Here is a 22616-nt window from a genome sequence, read left to right as displayed (position 1 = left end):
GTCTCCACTAGCTTCTTTAAGACTGTGTCATGAACGAAGTGACAATCCACTTTAATATGATTGGTTCTTTCATGAAAAATCAGAATACTGGCAATATAAATAGCTGCTTAGTTGTTACAGTACATCTTCATAGGAATAAACACAGGAAAATCCATCTCTAGAAGCAAAGAGTGAAGCCACATTAACTCAGTAATAGTATGAGTTATGGCTCTATACTCTACTTCAGCACTGGATCTAGCAATAGTAGTTTGTTTCTTGCTACGCCATGTAACCAGGTTCCCTCCAACAAAGGTACAATGCCTATAGTAGACCGACGATCACTGGTAAAACCTACCCAATCAGCATCAGAGAAGGCAGCCAAATCCATATGCTTATATAAGGGCTAGTTAGTGCTTCCCCAACAAATATGGATGGGTTGATAAATCAGCCCTTTACTAGGAGCACCCTTCAAGTACCAAAGAATATGAGCAGCTGCATCCCAATGAGCTTTCTTAAGAGACTACATAAACTGACTAAGAACTCCAACTGCAAATGATATGTCTGGTCTTGTAACTGTGAGATATATTAACTTCCCAATCAAACTTCTATACTGGTGCACATCTTTTAGAAGCTCACCATCATCAACTCCAAACTTCTAGTGAGGGTCCATAGGTACATTCACTGGTTTTTATGCAAGCATACTAGTGTCAGATAGAAGATCTAGAATGCACTTTCTATGAGATAAGTTGATTCATTTCTTGCTTCTAATAACCTCAATACCAAGGAAATACTGAAGTTGATCTAAATCCTAGGTCTGAAAATGCTATTTTAAATACTCTTTCACCTTAGTAATACCAATTGCATCATTTCCAGAGATGATGATATCATCCACATAAAATATCAAGACAACTACCTTATCTCTCTATAGACGAACAAAAATAGTGGTCCGAATAGTATTGAGAAAACCCACAATTGGTAACAGTAGTACTAAACTTCTCAAACCACACCCTGAAGATGTTTAAGACCATAAATAGCCTTATGTAATCTGCATACACGGCCACCATTCTTCCCTTGAGCAATATACCCTGGAGGTTGCTCCATGTATGCTTCCTCTTGTAGGTCTCCATACAGAAAAGAATTATTAATGTCTAATTTAAACAATGGCCAGTCAAAATTGACTACAAGGAATATCAAAACACGAACATAATTCAATCTAGTAACAAGAGAGAATGTCTCAAAATAATCAACCCCGTAAGTCTATGTGTACCCTTTGACAACCAAACAGGCTTTCAACCGCTCAACAAAGCCATAAGGATGGCACTTAACAGTGTAAACTCAATGACATTTCACCAGGTCCTTTCTAAGAGGCAAATCTATCAAACTCAATATGTCATGAGTCAAGAGAGCATCCATGAAAACTTTCCATCCAGGAAGACATAGAGTTTCAATATGATTTTTGGGAATAATATGAGTAGACAAAGATAAGGCGGGAGATGGAAGATGGGACAAAGAAACAAAGTTATCTATAAGATACATAGCCATGGACTTTTGAGTACAGGAACATATACCTTTACGAAGAGCAATTGATAAATCATCAGATAATAAAAAACTAGAAGCTCCACCAAAGGAAGAATCCAGTATAAGAGGTGAAGCATCCGGAGTAGGTATCACCTCACTAGGCTAGCCCGACTTATCTCGTTGTTGATAGACTTGCAAAGGTGGTGTAATGCTAACATTAGGATCATTAGAGAATGGGACTGAAGAGAGAATTGGAACAATAACAGGAGTGGTCCACTCATCCCCGGATAAATAGGTATGGGGAGAAAAATAGGGAGTGCCCTCAAATAATGACACATCAGCACTAACAAAGAACTTATGAGTGATTGGATCATAACACTTATACCCCTTCTAAGTACGAGGATAATGAAAAAAAATGCATTTAGTGGACCTAGGAAACAACTTATTAGACTGTGAATGTAAATTGTGAACAAAGAACACACACAAAAACCCGAGGAGGAAAAAAAGAGAGGGTAAATCAGGAAAAACAATGGAAAATAAAAATCTATCAGCAAGGACAAAAGACGGCTTGCAATTAATCAAATAACAGGTACTTAAGACCCCATCACACCAAAATTACTTCAGAACATGCATGTGAAACATAATAGCACGTGCTACATCTAACAAATGTCTATTTTTCATTCCGCCACCTCATTTTGTTGTGGAGTGTAGGACCAGCTAGTTTAGTGAATCACAACGTTAATAGCACAAAAATCAAAAATTTTATTTTGAACATATTCTAAAGCATTGTTAGAACCAAAAACCTTAATAGGGGTAGAAATTTGAGTTTTATTTCATTATAAAAAATAAAAAAAACACTAATAAAAATTTGGAACGATCCTTTAAGAGGTACAACCAAGTGAGGCGAGAATGATTATCCATAAATATCACAAAATACCTAATCACATTCCTATTGCTAACCTTACAAAGACCCCAAATATCCGAGTGAACTACAGAAAATAAAGCAGGACTACGAGCCATAAAACGAGAAGGAAAAGCAGCACGATGATGATTTCCCAATTCATAGGCTTCACATTCCAAACTAGATATAGACTTAAAATTAGGAAATAAAAGTTGGAACCTAGATAATGACAGGTGACCTAACTAAATATGCCACTGGAAATGAGTTACACTACTAATAGTAGTAGCAACAACAGAAGAATTAGGCAAGAAGCCCCGGTAGATGTACTAGTAGATGTCTCAAGACTCTGTAAGCGACATAATAGCTGATTGATGTCATCACGAAAATTGGAAGATAAATCACCTGAAGAAGGCCCTAGTTTAGTATCACTGGAAGACACCATATCAGTAACACCATCTGACACTGCATGATTGGCTAACTGGTGTGCCACTCTGGCGTGCCATGCTTAGCCCAACAAGTCTCAATAGTGTGATTAGTTTTTCCGCAATAAGAGCACTACCGGGAAGAATGATCAGTCTGTTGTGCACTAGAACCGTAGCCTCCCCCTAAACTACAGCCTTGACCACGTCCACGTCCACGTCCAGTGATAAAGGTGAGATTGTCTCTAGATAAGGAATTAGATTTGGCAGAGGGAGTACCAATATGTTGAAGGCGGGAATAAGTATCATTAAGTATAGGAAATATCTATTTAGCAAGTAGGTGGCCTTTAACAACCTTCAAATCAAGATTCAGCCCAGCAAGGAACTTGGATATAAAGAACTCATTCCATTGGGCCTTAAGTTTCTCAATGTTAGTAGTGAGAGGCTAGAAAATATTTAGCTCTTCAACCATGCCTTTAAAGGTACTGTAGTACTCCTATAGAGTCTTGTCAGATTACCAAAATTGAAACAACTTCTCGTAGAGATCACAAAACCGAGTCATATTCTTCTCTTGAGAATATGTCTCCTTTAAGTCATCACACACACCCTTAGCAGTGGTGTGAAACATAATGTTGGCAGCAGTGTCTAGCTTCATATTGTTCCATAACCAGATGAGGATGATAACATTATCTCTCATGCACTGTAGTCTTGATCATCATAGGCAGGAGGATCAAAATTAATAAACTTGAGCTTATCTTTGGCAATGATCTCACAACCTGACCCATAGTAAATAATTAGAGCTCCCTTTAAGCTCGATAGAGGTGATTTGGACATTCATATGGTCAGCAACACGAGTAGTAGACTTGTTCTCAGCTATGCGAACAATAACAAGGGAAATTTCAAATACAAGAACAAATAGCAAAAATCAATTAACTTTCAAGCTATTGAAAAACCCAAAGAATTGACCTTATGAGACAAGATCAACAGAAACATCAACCAATAGATCAAAAATGCAGCAATAGAGAACTGATGTTGGGCTATAATAAGGAACCAACAATAGAATATGCTTCCAAAAAAGCAATGAGGCAACAATCATTTAGTCAGAATAAAAAATCGAACTTGCAGGGTATTGAGGAAATAACAAAAAATTGATGTCATCTGGTTGGAGAAGTCACAAATCATGTAGATTTAACATAGAACAACAACATTTATGCATAGAATACTCATATGATCGAACTAACTAGCAACCATAAAGCATCCAGAAAACATCGATTTTATCAGGGGTTACTTGAAAATTTGATTTTCCAAAGAAAAACAATCAATCATTGCTCCATAGATTTTCAAATCAGCAACTGTAGATAATTATGTAAGTAGAATACTAGCACTTCATTGATTAGAGATGGAGTGTTTAAGCCATAATAGGTGCAACAACAGGTGGTTGCTCACCAAAGGGTTTAAAACAAATTATAGGTAAGAAGAGAAGAGATGAGGAAATTCAGATCTGATTACAGTCGCTCTGATACCATATTACAAGTTTAGAATCCTACAACCAGATTAGAGAAGATGAAGGAGAGGAGAGAGGAAGTAAGAGAGAATAGAGGAAGAAAGCTGAGAATAATAAAGTTTCTTATTCTTTCTTCTTGTATTGAGCTCTAAGGCCCTTTTACCTACCATTGACGATAGAGGAGGTTGCCACCTAACTTTGACAATGAAGGCAGCCCCCTTTGTTGACAATGGTGGTAGCCTTACCTAACACTAATAAGATCGAAATACTCCAAGAAACTCCATAAGTAGTGATTACTTAGTGAGTGAGACTTAATTTTCTTTACTTTGACAATGAAGGCAGGTAGCCCTCTTCGTTGACAATGGTGGCAGCCTTACCTAACACTAATAAGATTAAAATACCCCTAGAAACTCCATAAGTAGTTGATTATTTTGTGAATAAGGATCAATTTTCTTTTATAAATGCTCATAGCATTTTTTATAGCATTTTGTTATGTCATGAGCTTGTTAGAGTGTTTGATCGGTAATCCCATACCCCGTTGTACTTACAAAGATTGATATCCACAAAGCCTACAACTATGTATTTCCTCTGTCAACTTCTCATCCTTGTTAACAGTAGCTCAATAAAATACTTTTGTAGTAGAGTTGGGTTAAGGCAACGGTGCCCAATGTTGCCTTATCTTTTTTACTTTGACTATGGAAGTATTCTTAAAACTAATATAGATCCAAGTTGAGCAGAGATCCATTGATCTTTTTCCCAAGTTCAAAGGTGCTCTATTTTCTCACCTCATATTTGCTAATGACCTCATGGTTTTCTTAAGGTTTTCTCCTATCTATGTGCAAAGGGTGAAAAATGTGCTTGATTCTTTTTTCGGCTTATTTGGTCTTAGATTAAACTCATCTAAGTCCTCCATTTTCTTCGATTTTGTATTTGATGACTCTAGGGACACCCTCATTCGGATCTTGGGAATTCAGGTTGGCTCTCTCCTAGTTCCGTATTTTGGACTTCTATTGATTTCCTCTAGGCTTTTAGCAAACCATGGCATTCCTGATCTTGATAACCTCTGCAAGGACTCCAGATTTGGAAGCTAAGTTGCTCTCCTTTGTAGGCAAACTAGAGTTGATTAGGGTTGTTCATAGAGATCCTATCTTTATTGGGCAGGGATATTATAATTTCTTATAAGTGCTTTTCTATGGAAGGGTTCAAATGATAATAGATTTTCTCACTGCACTAGTTGAGCCTCAATGTACCTTCATAAAGAGGGGGGAGCTGGGTCCCACCGTGTTAAGGATATGAATTGGGTAGGCATTCTCAAATTAGTGTGTGTGAGTGACACCCATGAATACGGAAAGTGTACCAAACCCGCCTGGAAGATTGGTGAGGTTTCCCTACTAAAAATATGGTAAATACTAAGAGGTTAGTCCCACATCGTGTAGGGGGAGGTTGTTGAGCTAGTTGATAACCTCTAGCATCTTTAACATGGCACAACACGTTTTATAGCCTTGAGGCCTATAAGTCAAATAGGACATTATTGTTCCAATACTAAGGACTTTGGGAGATCGGTGAGGGTATGTAAATTTTAGTCCCACATTGCCTAGGGGGAGGTTGTTAGGCTAGTTGATAACATCTAGCCTCCTTAACATGGTATTAAAACCTTACGGAACATGGGTCAATGAGAGCAATATTGTGCTAAGGTTAATGGGGTCAGAGCATTATAGTAACAGATGGTACCAAAGCGGACCTCGACAGTATATGAGGCTACAACGGAGACGTTGTGTCCAAAAGGGGAGAATGTGACACTCAAGAATACAGCAAGTGTATTGAACCCGCTTTGAAGATCGGTGAGGTGTCCCCACCAAGAATACGACAAGGGCAGGGCGTTTGGGAGATTTGTGAGGGTGTGTAAATTTTAGACCCATATTGCCTAGGGGACGTTATTGGGCTAGTTGATAACTTTTAGCCTCCTTAACATGGTACAATGCGTTTTAAAGTCTTGAAGCCCATAAACCAAAGAAGACAATATTGTTCCAATATTAATGGGGTCAGGGTATTATAATGTAAAAAGTGGCTTCCAAATCGAAAAGTATATGGGCATCTTGGATTTACTCTTGGTTCCTAAAAGAATATTCTATTTGGATTATTTGTTGTCCTCTTGATGCCTCTTAGGCTTGGCGTCAGATCATGAACATCAGGTATATTGTTGCAAATGTCATTCGGTTTGGGATTGATGATGGATCTTCCACCTCTTTATGGATTAAAAATTGATACCCTTATGGTGTGCTTATCATTTCCTACTGGGACGACATTAGGTTTGATGTATGTTCCTAGTGGCATAGGGTGATCTTATAGGCATCCCAAAGGAGGCCTCGTGGGAGCGGAGATGAAATCATTTGGACATAAAGAAGATCGGGGGTATTCTCTACCTACTTAGCTTAGGATTTTCTCCAAATCAGAGCTCCATTGGTTCCCTAGCATACCATTGTTTGGTTTAAGGTTAGAACCCCTTGGCGCAATTTCATTTCTTGCCGAGCTCTTTCATTTTCCCTTCCCACTTAGAGCTTCCTCATGGAGAGAGGTATTCTATCCTCCTCTCTATGTTGTCTTTGCAACAATGGCATTGAAGACGTGGACCATCTCTTTTTCGCATGTCCTTTCCTGATGGAGGTTTGGGTGGATCTTTTTGGAAGTACCCCCTACTAGGTTCAACTCTCTCCCTTTTCATAGTAATGGCGGTGGATTTAGATGCCAACTAGTGACAATTTAGGGTGTCATATATTGGGAAAGCTGGTATTCAATGTGGTGATTTACCACATTTGAAGGGAAAGTAATCTAAGGAGATGGACATCCAAATCCCGGTTGGTCACTCAAATTTGAGATTCCATCTCCTGAGAGATAAAAACAATGCTTTCTTCCATTGGTTGCTTTTGGACTTCATCTCCTAGAAACCGTTTCATTATGTCATCTTGTAACATTGCTCATCTCTTTCATGAAGGTCATGGCCTTTAATGTATTTCATGTTTTCCCTTTTTATCCCCCCCCCCTTTTTTAATGGGGCCTCTTTGTATTCATAGGCTTGTTAAATATATTTTCACATTCATAAAAAAATAAATAAATAAATAAAAATAAAAAATAAAAAAGAGGAATGTACTAGTAGTTTTAATCTTTGACCCTGGTCTCTATCCTTTTGTATCCTCTTCAGATTTCTCTCGTAGCTTCATTCAGTTGTAGGGAGAAGACAATTATTTTTGTGGACTTTTCTTCATCTTTCTTATTTTATTTTTTTTCTTATTCTTTCCTACATTTTAAGGGGGGGGGTTAGAATTCATATATATATATATATATATATATATATATGATCACATTAATCAACATGGAAAGAAAGAATGCAAGTTATATAGCACCCTCTCATCACAGGTCATGTTGAATGAACTCTAGTAATAATGATATTAGTGGCTTCTTAAATAATATGTCATACTTGCATCTAAATAATTGTATCATCATTAATCATGCATGAGAAAAGAGTTTCTATCAACTCAAGACCAAATCAATAGGATCTATAAATTTGAAGGAAAATTCCAAGGCCAAGGACTTGATTCTAGAGTGACTTCAGAAAGTCTTTCTTCTAGGTCAAACCCGCTTTAGTTGGGAGGTTGTGTCAGCAACAGATGATGGTTTTAGCCACAATATGTACAGCTTATGGTTCTAAGTATTGGCATTGTATCCGCGTATTGATTGATATGTTTTGATATCCTTGATAACTGCTATTGATATAATACCAATAATGGACTGAAAGTATGTATAAAAGGTGACTATTTTTTTAACTTACGCCTGATACAGACCTAATAGTTGGATTGATACAATCCTGTCCGTACCATATTGGAATTGACATCGCGGGTGATCAGTATGGCCTCCAGCCATCAATACCACTAAACTTAATAATTTATAAAATGGGGGAAAAAAAGATAATAAAATACAAACAGAAAAAGAACAATAACAGCAGTATGGATCAGGCTCTCGTACCATCTGATTCACATACATGGAATCCATCACCCAACATTTTCTTGTGTGGATTCCATGTGTGTGGATCAATGTATGAGAACATGATCCACTCTCTGATAACCATCCCTGTTCCCTATGACTTCTCATAAGGTCTGTGGATTGACACTACCCCTATGTGCTCTCTGGTGGATATCCATGTGTGCTCACCCAATGAAGGGGATAGGGTACAGGAATGGCTACCGTTTTTTCTCCCATACAAAAATAAGTAAAGATCAACAGTTGGAAGTGGAAAAGTAATTTCTCTTCTTGCCTTTGATAGAACTCCTCCCATCTTCAGGTTCCCGAGAATCCTCTGGATCTGTCAAGTTTCCCTTGTTTGGATCCTCCACAGGAATACCTGTTCATCTACTACCCAATCAATTTCCAAAGAAAACGAATAAAGATGACAATGATATATACCTATGATATAGATGAACCATACTTAAACAGCTGTAGATCATTAATTTCAGCAATGCCAATGGGATGAAGGAGGAGTCAGCTACATTCATCTCTGAGTACAACGTTCCACTTCTGAACAGAAAGGGCGATTGAGCTAATAGATGAAGTGCTGTTTTCTTCTCTTCATTACAAGCCACAGCAAGAAACGGTGGGTACCGATCCACTATCTCTTTAGCCAGATCTGTTTCACACGGTATGAGAGACTGTCATAAGCTAGTAATGTTGGAGTCTGAGAACGGTACCGTCCAAGAAGCTTCTCCAATGGAGCCCAAGGAATATGGAGCCATTCCATGGCTTGAGGACCGGGGTACAGATCTCTAGATCACCTCAGCTGTGGGATGACTTCTTGTTCCCTAGGCTCTATGGAGAAGAATCATATCCCGAATGTGGATCAGGTTCTCGTACGAGAATGGGTTGATCTACACAGATAGAATTCATCAGAGAGTTGGTTGCTGGGTGGATTCCATCTGTGCCGATCAACTGAGAATGATTCTCGTACAAGGACTTGATCCACTCTCTCATATCCCTCGTACGATCCGTGGTTCACACATGTATTCCATTAAATGAGTAGACCTACCATAAAATTCGCCCATTACAGCAGCGTGAAGAATGGTAAGACCATCATTTCTTCTCAATCCCATGAGATTGCTATGATTGCTTTTTTCAGCAAGGAACTGAAACATCTTCGTCTGTCCATAAGCAGCAGCCCAATAAAGTGGTGTCTCTCCCACGAGGTTGCTATGATCGACTATACTATTTTCCTTGCGCACCATCAACTTTGCTAACTTCAGAGCACCAACCCTGGATGCTTCATGCAGTGCTGTGTTTCCCTTGCAATTTTTCGCCAACAGGCCATGATGCATCTCAAGCTGTAGTAGTTCACAGGCAACCTCGGTGCGGTGCAGAGCGAGCACATGAAGGACAGTATCACCTTGATCATCGATGGGTGAAGTGGGGTTTTCCTCATAGAATTTCAGGATAATTTCCTTATTATCATTCTTCCCAGCATGATCAACAGCTGCTTTATATACTTCATCCTTAAGCTTGTTCGAACGAGATGTTGATACAGCCATGCTGGTCCGACTCTCGATTCTGAATAGATGAATGGTAGAAGGGAACTCAATGCTCTAATTGATATAAGTATATGAAGTACGGGTGAGGAGAATATCGATCTTTCCTATCCTCAGGTAATGAAGGGCACCATGGAAAGTAAAGAAGCATATAATGGTTTATCAAATATACTCCAAATCATCAACCTTTTGATTATGTTATACAAATCTTTAATTCTCTCACTTTGCTTGGAAAGTAAAGAAATCCAAGCAAAGAACATAGTAAAGGAGGGTTATACAGTCTTTACAGTAGATTACTTTATCTTTTAACAAAGTACTACTAAAGCATGAAGACGGATTTTATTATATTCTTTGCTTAGCTAGTTTTGCTTTATTTTTTTTACCAACAAGAGAATATATTAGAAAGAAAGAATAATTATTACAAGATTGATGTCCAAGCATTCTCAGATGAACACTACAAGAAATTTGCTCAAAAGTCTTTGTTAGGGCCATAAACCCTAATGCAAAAGAAAAATTAAATGGTGAATGAAATTAGGGTTTGATGGATGAGTAGCCAAATACTGTTGGATTTGTACCAAATTTTAGTAGATGTGTCAAATTCATATAATATGCTTTCCATTGAGTTTCAGCCCATTCTGACAGTGTTTGGACTTCCTCGTCATCCTAGAGGGAAAACAGTAATTTCACACCGTGCAAAACCCTGGGGTTTTTCAAAGCTCCAATTGTTGGTAATAAAGGAACGACCATATTGGAGTTAAGAAAATTCAGTGTCTACATGTAACAGGATCCTTTACTAATAGCCGTGACTCTTTCCCCTTTGCCGAGGCTATGATACTAAGTATTCCTGATGGTATAGGAGGTTTTAATTTGATCAAAATAATTTCAAAATATAGTTAATTGATTTTGACATGACTAGATTGAAACTATACCAACCCAAAGAGCCCAATCAGTTCTGGTTCAAGCAAAGGGCCCAATCGGATGAAACCCCTGATGTAAACTTGAGCCAATTTTAACTTGACTTTGGCCAACGTCACAAGAAGGTTATATCGTCGATGACCGGGGTCGTACACCTAAGTTTAGTAGTCATAGGCTCATCTGAAGGTATTTGTTGGCCTTACCAGGAAGTGCTCCTTCCCATTAAATAAAGTAGGCGGTTGCAAGCCACTCTGTAAACTGACCAAAGGGGGCTGGGCTTTGTTTATCGGAACTAAGAGAATCACAAATCTTAGAATCCGAAGAGGTGGACTAAGCAGGGAAGGGCTAGAGCAAAAGACCTAGACTAGAATAGTGGGTTGAAATAGAGGTTGCTTGCGATCTAGCAATATGTTGCTTCTTGCTTGCAATCAATCCAAAGGTCGCTCGCCATTTGCAATCCGAAGGCGAGGTAGCACCCTGAATGCAAGTTTGATTGATAGGTCATAACCAAGAGTGGGATCCGCTTCGTTTTCTCTCCGCGATTTTGTAGAGAGATTTGCAAATCTTGTGGGAGATTTGGTTGATCATACATTCACTCCATATCAGTCAAGCACATCATTAGATCAAATATCCTCAATTGGGATAAAAATCCACTAAATTAAGAATTGTCAAAATTTTAGCTTTTGGGGTCAGTTCTATGGGCCTCTTATTTTTTTGTTGGTCCTGATTCCATCATTAAGACGATATTTAGTATCCTTTCCATCATTAGTAAGATCATTGATGCTTTCCTATGGAAGGAGAATTACAGTTCTAAATTTTTGCACCCCATCAATTGGAATTTCATTTGCCTTGGGAAGGGGATATAGGCATTCACAAGGTTAAAGAAGGGCATCAGGCCAATATCATTAAGCTTATCTGGAGTGTGGCCGCGAAGGGTAAAATTCATTGGATGGATTAGATTTACACTAAATATTTTAAAAATAATTCCCTTTGGACCGTCTCTTACCCTGCTGATGCTCCTAATCTTGGAGGAAGATTCTCAAGCTTAAACCACAAGTCATTCGATATTGTATTGATGATGGAATTGGCACCCTTCTTTGGCTCGAAAACTACCATCCCAAAAGGGTACTTATTAATACCAGATTCACTATGACGCCTATGGGATCGAATCAAAAAACCCTAATGAAGGAATCACACAAAGAAACAATAACACAATCGAATCAAAATCATGGAGAAACAAGATATATGCATTGCACCAAAGTATGTTGATGACGAAATCGATGTAATTTTCTTCTCTTGGTTATGAATCTTCTACAGCCCCCCAGACCTTGAGTTTCCTCAGTTTTGTGGCAAAGAGGAGAAAAGTGAATGAAGGCTGTAGGAATCCAAAACTCAGCATTTATAATATTGTCTTGCACTCAAAAACTTAAACCACAATAGGTTGTGCCAACATATCCCTAAACTTGAAAGTGGACTGAACCAATTCATGTAACTTGACTATCACCCATTTAATCAATCTGAATAATTAATTTTAGCCCATAATTCCAATAGAACATTCCCATTGACATTCAAAAGTCTCTGATATCTTGAGGGATAGGGATTGACAACCTGACCCTTCCACCTCCTCTAATCTTATCGAGGAATGGAATCGGAATCAGTTGGATTCTTGTTCTCTGCCTACTTAATTCTTCCTTCTCCAAAGGAACATAGACGTGCCTAATTGTTGCTTCTATTGGAATTCCTCTTGATTGATCAACTATGCTTCTCTTGTCCCTATATGCTTCTTAAATGTTTGCCTTCCATTAAAGCTACTCAGCATTTCTCTAGAAAATGGAAGTGGACTAGGAAGCACCTTAAGGGACAGATGATCTTTGACTATTGGCAAGTAAACCTTTTATGCTTCAATCTATTATATTTGGTGGGAGTGAAATAAAAAGAACATAATCCCACTCTTCCTGCACAATTCAACAGATCTGTAGGTCTATTGAGTTTGAGATCCATAACAAGGTTCTACCCTTCATATCTCCTTGCCCAGAATCTGCTGAGTAATAGGCACATTGCATCATCAGATCCTTTTGCTATTCATTTTTATGCCACCCATCAGTAAACCATATTGTTGCTGATATTGTATGCATTAGCCTTGCTTGTTTAAATTGAGCTTTGTTTCTTTAATTTTGGGTGTAATTTAGTTATATTGTGCTGCCATTTGATTGCTTGTTTTCCTTTTGAGATGTATTGTGCTTCCCTTTGATTGTGGGCTTGTTTTCTTTTTGGTTTATAATAAATTATCTATTCATCCAAAAAGAAAAAAAAAAATGGAATGCAGTTCCAACATTCCTCATCTACAATTTTATCCAATACTAAATCACTAAACAAGAATATTAACAAGAAGAAAAAGAACCAGGAGGAAAGAGATTGCAAGTAATGATTTTATGTTATTTAAGCACTGTTTCCCTAGAATCTCCCATATATGCTCTAAAATTGATTAGACTCAATATGGTAAACTTGTTTAACAGAAGCCACACTTGTACATTTATATGTATAGACAAATGCAGCACTTGTGAAGATGAACATCTATTTATATCCATTGGCCTTGGTAAAATATTTATGAATGACAAGATCTGTCATGTAGCGAAAGACCGGAAACATTATATCTATGAATTCAAGATTGACCGATAATATAGCAACTGCGGTGGCAAAAAATCCCAGCAAAAATTCAGAGTTTGAAGCTCGCCCATTTGTCACAAGTATAAGAGCTTGTATGTATGCAAAAACTGTGTAAAATACTGAGTAAAAGAGAGAACAACCTCCCAAAAGGTATTTGAATGGCAAGAAAAAATAAAAATCAATACTATGAAAGCGAGACAGAAAAGCAGAGAAGGACGAACCAAGGCTGGCAACAGAGAAGACCAATGCAACTGTAGAATATGCATAGAATGCTTTAATATCTATTGATTTGCTGGAAAAAACAGGAACACCAGAGACTTGATCATATCCACCTGGGACAGCAAATGCTGCGCTAAAGTTCACCGTGGCAATTAGGGTGGAGACAACCATGAACGTACTTGACATCAGCTTAGCCCACTCTACACTGTTCCGTAACAAATTCTGATGAGTTTCATCGAATATTTCATATGCTGTTCTACCTTCTGAATTTCGAAGACTGGACATATGAGCTGGGGAGACATCCTTGACTCTCTACAAACAAAATATAAGGAATGAAAACATGTTCAATAACCATCCATCAAGGCACAAGAATTCCTGTGCATAATTAGTTACATTAGTTAAGCATAATATAGCTTATATTTTATCAGTCTATCTTTAATGATGGGATTATTTTATTTAACCTTGTTTATGGTTCTAGTACCAACCATACTATTACTCTATGAATCCCTTTAGTTAGTAATAATACCTTAAACCAAAGCAACTCCCATGCCATATCATATCCTGTTGCATAAGAAGTCTTTTGCGGATGCTTTGCTGCAAGATGCAAAGCTGTGTTCCCTTCATTGTCAACATCTGAAGCCATCTTATTTATAAGAATTCCCCTTGACTTTAAAAGCTTAAAAATTCCTGTTTGACGATACTCAGCTGCAAAATGGAGTATGTTCTTTCCATTCTCATCTACAAACTCTATAGCCCAAGGACATTCTTTAAGGATCACATCCACAATCTCAACAATCCCATTCCTTGCAGCTAGCACAAGGGTATCGGTGATTGTATTTGTACTGTGTAAAAAATTTGGCTGTTCAGTTGGGGGGCCTATGGAATTATTCCATTCTGAGTACTCTGACTCTCTCTTTATCAATAGTTTTACCAGTTCTAGTGCCAATTCATGCTGTTGTTTTTTATCCACAATTCCTCCAACAACTGGAATCCCTGCAAAAAATATAATTTTACATAAGCTACTTGCAAAATAAAATTTCTCTTTCTACCAAAAAAAAAGAAAGAAAGAAAGATCTCTGCCACATACTTTTGCACATGGCAGAGTGATGTGACACTTTCGACTGCTGAATAAATAAAATTTGATCAAAATTGGCTATTTCAACCATGCTAAGACTAGGCTGCTAGAGGAGGATTGATGTTGAAGAATTGATGTGCTTTCCAACAATGAAAGTACATGTTAATGGATAACTGCAAGGAATCTCACGAGCATAGAGATGAAATCTTTCTTTCTTTCTTTTTCGGTGGAAGATGAAATATTTCTATTACAATCATATAACTCAGGTATTGGACTGTTTCCTTCTATTTCCAACCATCCATTAGTATTTACATTTTTCAGAAGTTCCACAGTTTCATCAATTTGCAAAATATTTTGCATGGTCTACTCTGTTTTGGCTGAAACTTGCATATAATGTAGGATACCTTGGATCCTGCTTTTACATAAAATCTGTGCCCTGCCTGATCTGCTACATGGTACATTTGAAGGCCTTGGAGCAAAGCCTACCTATGTGGGGTGTCCATGCATGCAAGAAACTAGAGCTCCATGTACTTGTTATCATTCCACCACCTTGTTTGCAGTACTTCAAAATTTACTTTACAAATTGATGAAAAATTTATTTTGGGGATCAATTATCTGATCACTTCAATCGAAATAGAAAGAAAGAAAGAAAGCAAGTATAATAGAACCCTCTCATCACAGGTCAAGTTGAATAAACTGCAACAATGATATAGGTGGTTTATAAATTATATGTCATAAATGAAGGGAAAAATAAAATTCATACTCACGTCTGAATAATTGTCTCATCATTCCTGCAACAGAAAAGTGATGGGATTAATTCAGCAAGATGAACAAATGAATTACACTATAGAAATTAAAGGAAAAATCCAATAATCAATTCCAATAATGTAAAAGTATCTAGAGTATTAAGTAGTCGATGTTAAACCACCTTGTGTTTTATGCAACTACCCCTAGATACCTTTTCCCACTTCATGCCACTACCCATAGATACCTTTTCCCACTGTGGAGTTTTATCAATGATAAAAGAATCACTCCCCAATAGGAATTAGGAGGGAAAGATAGCCATCTCCCTAAAGGTTAAGATCTCATGGTTGGATGATGAAATTAAATCATAATAGTGTTCAGTTCTCATTTACCAAGCCAAGGATTTGATACAAGGTTCAATCAATTCTTTGAAGTAATTCCTGAAAGTGTTTCTTCTAGGTCAATATCCCAAGGTAAATCAGACCTTCATGCCCAACATTACCCAGTTAGCACTTAGTCTGGCATGCCAAACTCCAGGGGAAACTTTAGCAGTAACATTAGCCTGAGGAGAGCCTTGAACACCAATGGAGTGTGGAAGAGGATAGGGTGGTGAAGAACTATTGCAGCGGAGTTCTTTTTCATGGAGAGATCCTTCTCATATAATCCATTCGGATCAAATTCAAAGCTAAAATTGTTGTCTCTTGGGAATTTCCTCAGAGAGAGAAAATTCTTTTTAAAGCAAGGAACAATTAAAACATCCTTTAAGAGAAAGTAATGAGAAGAACTTTGAAGTTGTGAAGAACCAATATATACAATAGGTAAAGTTTGCTCATTAGCAACATAATTAGATTAATCTCTTGGATAATATGGGGTCTTGAAAAAAATAATGCCATCACTTGGTGTCAAGTAAGACGATGTTCTGGAGTCAGGAAACTAGGAGGATTCAGAAGGCTCCTGCAGTTGCATTTCAGCAAAAGGTTGAGGAATTTATAGATAAGAAAAGCAAGATTCCACCGGTGGCAACAGTTGATGGCTGAGTGACTACTTCATACAAATTTGGCGTTGCATGCCATGAAATGGATTGCATGACTGTGGAGAAAGGTGGTCTAGAACAAAAATTTAGAGGAGGAACTGAATTGATTGGAGTTTCTCGGAGCAGCCGAGCAGGGTTGTTTTGCTGACCACGACCACAGGACTGATATTTGTTCTAGTTCAGTTGATTATTGTAACTGCTTTTACCCATGCATTTCCCTTTGATCGAGTTGTTTTGAAATGGCTAGTTTCCCTTGTTGGAGAAGAACAAAGAATTGCTCTCTTATTGGAAGTAATATGTAACTACTGGACAAGTAATCGTGACCAAGAAGCCAAGAAAAGAGTTCAACAAAAGATGGCAGTGTCGGATAACTGGCCAAGAATTGAACAGTCAATTTGGAATTTTTAGTGGGCTCATCTTTGGCAGAAAGGAAGTCTACGAGCGATTTTATTTCTTGAAGATAAGAGCTCATAGAGAGAGATCCCAGATAATAGACTGGGATTGGAATTTCAATTGCAAATAGCTAGCCTGTCATGATCAAAGAAAAGCTGCTCTATGACAAACCAGATATCTCTGACATTCATTTGATTTTCCATACTTAAACTAAATGCTTGAGGATATCTATAGAGAGGGTCGCTTGAATCCAAGAAACAAAAAAGATATCAAGTTGTTTCAGAGATAATACGAAGGACTAAGAGAATTCTTGCCATACGAGGTTGAACTGGTGGAAAATGGACAAGTAGAGCCGCCGTTAAAATGATCATGAACTTCATGACCATGGAGAACAGTACAATCAATATGTACTACATGAGATAATTTGAAAACTCAAGACTTATTCCAACATAGTTCTTAATGTTGGAAAGAGAAAAAATTATGTGAGCGAGAAGAGGAGGATGAGGGTGAAGATGATGGAGAAAATGAGGATGGATTAGATTCAAGTGCAGCAGCAGGAGTTGTGGCAGTAAGAACCGAGAATGATCAAGTCAATGCAGAGTCATCTGAAGATGCTATAAAACCATGCCAAAGTGAAAAAAAAAAAAAAAAAAAAAAAAAAAAAAAAAAAAAAAAAAAAAAAAATTTGAAATGGGTCAACCAGTCCCCCTCTCGTAACTGTATTAATATTTGTGAATTTTACAATATTGCACAAAATACCCTCTGTATGGTAATAGAAGATGATTTTATAGCCCTAGTAGCTTATACAAAGCATGTTTTACAGAAAAGGAAAATGAGAAATAGATAAAAGATTTTTTTCTGAAATCATAAGAGTTGGGAAAAGTAGTCTATATAACCTGGTTTTTTTCTCTTGCCCTGCAAAAAACTCCTCTCATCTTCAGTTGTGCGAGGATCCTCGGGATCTGTCAAGTTTTCCTTGTTTGCATTCAAAGGAATACCTGTTCATCAACAACCCAATCAATTCCCAATCGAAAGTTAAGACAACAAAGATTACGATAATAACAATGATAGAGATCCAATATACACATACAGAAGTAGATTATTAATTTCAACAATGCCCATGGGATGAAGGAGGAGTCTGCTACATTCTTCTCTGAGTAGAACGTTCCACTCCTGAACGAAATCGGCAATTGGCCTAATAGATGAAGAGCCGTGTTCCTGTCTCTGCAACCAGCAATGGCACCATACGGGTACTGACCCATTATCTTTAAAGCTAGGCCTAATTCACACAGTATGAGATACTGTCATGAGCTAATACATTTCCAAGAGTATTTGTAACAAAACTAACAATGTAAATGAAGAAATTGTTAAGACTGTTTAGGGTTTCACAATACACACTAATAGGTTTCCATATAGACAACTAGAACACAAAATCGAATCAAAACATTAGACTTCATATACCATAAAAATCGCCCATCACAGAGGCATGAAGAATGGTAGAGCCATCATTTCTTCTCAATCCCATCTCAATGTTGGTTATTTTGGCCAGGAAATGAAACATTTTGATCTTTCCATATGCAGCAGCCCAGTATAGTGGTGTCTCTCCCATGAAGTTGGTGTCATTGACTATGTTCTGTTCCTTATTCACCATCAACATTGCAATCTCCAAAGCACCAACCCTGGCTGCTTCGTGCAGTGCTGTGTTTCCTTTGCAATTTTTCGCGGACAGTCCATGATGCATTTGCAGCTCTAGTAGTTTACTGGCAATCTTGGTGTGGCTATATAGAGCAAGCACATGAAGGACAGTATCACCATTATCATTGATGGGTGAAGCAGGGTTTTGCATATGGAAGTTCAGGATAATGTCCTCCTTCCCATCAACAGCTGCTTTATATACATCTCCATACTTGAGGGTGGTGGAACCAGAAGTTGATTCAGCCATACAAGGCAGACACTTACCCAATTGAGCACAGGCACAATTGTTGGAAGTTGGAACACGGACGAAGGGTGGAACTTGGAAGTGAAAGTCATTTGCCTTAAGTGGGTATAAGAAGAAGCATGGGTGTTCTGGACGAAATATAACATTCCTCTACCCCTTTTTGGTAGGATAAGCATAAAAATATAAATAAATAAATAAAAGTAAGAGAATGGCCAACGTTTGAAAACATATAGGTTGCCTTTTCATTTTCTTAATCAATCCCAACAAAAACTGACATGGTTTTCATTATTATTCTATTTTTTATTTTTAATAATCAATCCGGACTCTATATCCCATCTTCTTTTTGGTTTTCCTCTTACTTTGTTCCCACTTTTTTTCTTTTTATTTTATTTAACATTTAAAGATTGGATACTAATTTCATTTTCTTTATTTTAATTCTAATTGGCATAATAGGCTTAAGTATTTGTCGCGGTCATTGCCAATCTGGATCAATATTGATTTAGCGGTATGGATCACAGGAAAAAAAAAAAAAGGATCTCAATTGATACCGATACAGATAGGCCAATTCAACCTATTAGATTATTAGAACCATTTCTTCATCCATTATGATAAGAAGAATAAAATTTATAAAAAAAAATTAATAATAAAAATGAATTTTCCACCATCCTGAGGTTCAATTATCCCTATAAAATTTGGTACCAGAATAAAATACCCACTCAATAGGTGGACGAATAATTTATACATTTGGAGGACATCATGGAAAAGCAATACCGAGGATGTTTTAGCACCGTCATCGTAACTATTGACTGTAGATCTGCAAAGACTGTGAAGAAATCTCAGCTCAGTTAATGTTTGTTTCAACATTCCAAAACCTGAGATTAATTTTGTTTTTGTGATTATATTTATTTTGATAGAATGATTCATTTTCAAAGCATTATAAGTCTTCAAATCATCCACCTTTCCACTATATATTATATAAATCTTTCCTTATCTAGCAATGAACAAAGTGAAGGAATATAGATTACTTACACAATAGTTGAAAATAATAAATTAAGTTTCTTTTTTCTTATTTGGTAGAATAAATTGAGCTTTGCCCTTTAAAAAAAGTATTAATATGGATCTTTATTATATTCTTTTCCTATGCAGCGGGTTTAGTAGTAGTGACACCTCTTATCTCAATGAAGGAGGGGGTAGGGGGTAGGGGGTGGGGCTATTTGCTGATTATTAATTAAATAGAGAGGTAAGTAATTTTTTTTTAAGTGAAATCAAATTTAATCAAAGGGACAGGATAAACTCATGGATGCCAAACATTGACATTAGAGCCATGAATTAATTAAGAGAATTATATTATTTTTCTTGTCAGAGACACTGCCCTTCTTGCTAAAGAGTCAGCTATACTGTGAAACTCCCTTGAAACAACAAAAAATACAAGATTCAAAATATGATTTTAATTGAAGAATATGTTCTAAGATGGGCTTAACTATCAAGAAGGCTGAGAACATTCCACAATCCAAAAAGGTCACCACATCTTTGTTGTAAAATTCTATTATAATGTGAGCGAGGTCTTCAAATATAGCCTCTAACAGAGCTGAAAAATTGCCAATGCTTCCCATACTGAAACTATCTAAAATATGACTGGGTCGATGACAGCAAACCGTGGGCCTCACTGATGACCATTCATTGAACCAGACCAAATTCTTGCACCACAGTTTATTTTTAAAATATTTTCAATAGGAGGCCCCCTGGTACGGCAAGGAATCAGACGACTGGGCTCGATCTCTTGAAAGAACTTGAGGTGAACTTGAGGTGAGGGGGAGGTAGCTTGGTATAATTCGTCGAAGTGCGTTTCCTCTGACTGAATAACCTCCAGGGACGTCCAAGACTATTTCCCAAGCAAAAATCATTTCACCCCAGCCATAACTACCAACAAACAAAAGTGCAAAGAGAAATAATCTCCTTGCTAGCTTCCTTACCCTTCAGATCGAAGATTCTCCAACCATTAATCCAATTAAGTAGGCATACCTCATTTCCTTCTGAAGATTTGTGAGATAACTTGCAGCCAAGCCATACTGATCGAGCAAAATGGTAAGCTCGTAAAATATGTGAAGTTAATTCTTTCACATTACCACAAGCAATGGAGGTCAACTGGGATATCCCTTCTTGTAAGATTCATGGCTACAGTAAGATCTGCGGCGCAACCCCTCAAAAAAATGATTTAAGTTTTGGAAGTGAATGACATTCCATATTCAGTTTCAAACCTAAACCAAAACCTACTCCTAAGGCTTAGAGGAGGGTGATATTAATCTTGTAAAGACTCCTTCTCAGCTTCCAAGTTTCACAGTAAGTGTTACACCGATTTGACTTAAAAGATCCCATTATGAGTCTCTTCCTAGATTTGATGGTCTTCCCATGGGAACATGGTTAAATGAATTATAACAATCTCTTCCACTTTAGTAGGTTGAAATGAGGTGGATAAAATAGCTTGATTTTGAGTCTAATTGGCATGATCAATGAGCTAAGAGACTTTTTGGAAAGTACAATTTGTTGGTTGAGGAGATTGGATCCGACAACCTGTAAAAGTAGGAAGATGCCAAAAATATCAGTCCTATCTCCATGCCCAATACTTCAAATTAAACCTATTTTCAAGACCTCATGGCCATCCATAATGCTACGCCAAGCCCAACTTGGATTATTTCCAATAGCAATAGAGAGTCTCTGAAGTCACCTCATGGAAAATAGATGGATTTAAGGAATTTAGCACATAAAGCATTAGATTCAGTCCATAAGCGCCAAAAGAGCTTTGAGAAGAGGGGCCTTACTGTGGAGAGTCAGGTCCTAAATTTCAAGCCACCATTATCCTTTGAACAACACGAATGCTTGCAAAAGGTGAAGGGATCCACGCCACCTCCCCCTTCGCCACGAAGGTGAAGGGAGAGAGAGGAGAGAGGGCGGGGATCCATCTGGTTGCTACCCTCACAGGAATTTTCATCTTCCATTAGACTCCCCTTGAAAAAAATTCTAAAGTTAAAGAGCTAAGAAAGTCGGAATGAGATATCACCATGCATTACCGACATTTTACCAAAAGCATCCCATATGGATATAATATACTTTTAACTGAAAATTGTTACCCCCAACTTATCTAGAATGTCGCGATAGGCCAAGGCAACGTCCCTATCCCCGATCACACTATCATCACATCCCTGGTAGTATAGTATCTACTGTCCCTAGACTATTTTAAAGGAAGAGTGGATCTTCTATCCCCAAAAGAAGCACTTGCTATTGGATAATCAGCCTCTCTTGCCATGGCTGTATGAATGGAAACATAACTATATTGAAAGACTGTGATTAGAAGAGTTAAATTCACAAACTTGCTATTAGATGATCAGCCTCTTTTGCCATGGCTGTATGAATGGAAACATAACTATATTGAAAGACTGTGATTAGAAGAGTTAAATTCACAAACTTGCTATTAGATAATCAGCCTCTTTTGCCATGGTTGTCTGCATGGAAACATGACTATATTGAAAGATTGTGATTAGAAGAGGTAAATTCACAAACTTTAATTAGTAGGAACATGATTCTCTCAAGTTTTTTGACATTAAATCGAGCCTCAATTATGTATAATTGTAGATATTGTTGTGTTGGATTTCCCTCCTTGTGGAGGATGGCCCAAGTATGCTCACCTTCTTTAGGTGAAGCTCATCTTTGTTTGAGACCCACAAGGAGGGCATTTTTTTCACAAG

At 37.5% G+C, this 22616-nt stretch overlaps 2 protein-coding genes across 2 annotated transcripts; both read right to left on the bottom strand.

The window, feature by feature from the left end:
• Positions 1 to 7452: 7452 nt before the first annotated feature.
• LOC122081670 (ankyrin repeat and sterile alpha motif domain-containing protein 1B-like) lies at positions 7453 to 9994 on the bottom strand. The gene is made up of 3 exons (XM_042648860.1): positions 9396 to 9994; positions 8802 to 8999; positions 7453 to 8717 (listed from the first exon to the last, which is right to left on the bottom strand). The coding sequence occupies exons 1-3, from the start codon at positions 9889 to 9891 to the stop codon at positions 8593 to 8595; spliced, it is 819 nt and encodes a 272-aa protein (XP_042504794.1). The 5' UTR covers positions 9892 to 9994; the 3' UTR covers positions 7453 to 8592.
• A 3370-nt stretch (positions 9995 to 13364) lies between these two features.
• On the bottom strand, positions 13365 to 18986 carry LOC122081567. The gene is made up of 6 exons (XM_042648747.1): positions 18396 to 18986; positions 18025 to 18213; positions 17831 to 17932; positions 15532 to 15555; positions 14216 to 14682; positions 13365 to 14001 (listed from the first exon to the last, which is right to left on the bottom strand). Exons 1-6 carry the CDS (start codon positions 18874 to 18876, stop codon positions 13378 to 13380), a joined length of 1887 nt encoding a protein of 628 aa, XP_042504681.1. The 5' UTR covers positions 18877 to 18986; the 3' UTR covers positions 13365 to 13377.
• Between the last annotated feature and the right edge of the window lie 3630 nt (positions 18987 to 22616).

Source organism: Macadamia integrifolia, chromosome 6 (genome assembly GCF_013358625.1).
Source record: "Macadamia integrifolia cultivar HAES 741 chromosome 6, SCU_Mint_v3, whole genome shotgun sequence".
Lineage (NCBI taxonomy): Eukaryota > Viridiplantae > Streptophyta > Magnoliopsida > Proteales > Proteaceae > Macadamia > Macadamia integrifolia.
Note: the sequence above shows the minus strand (reverse complement) of the source record. Positions and strands in the feature narration are given on the sequence as shown.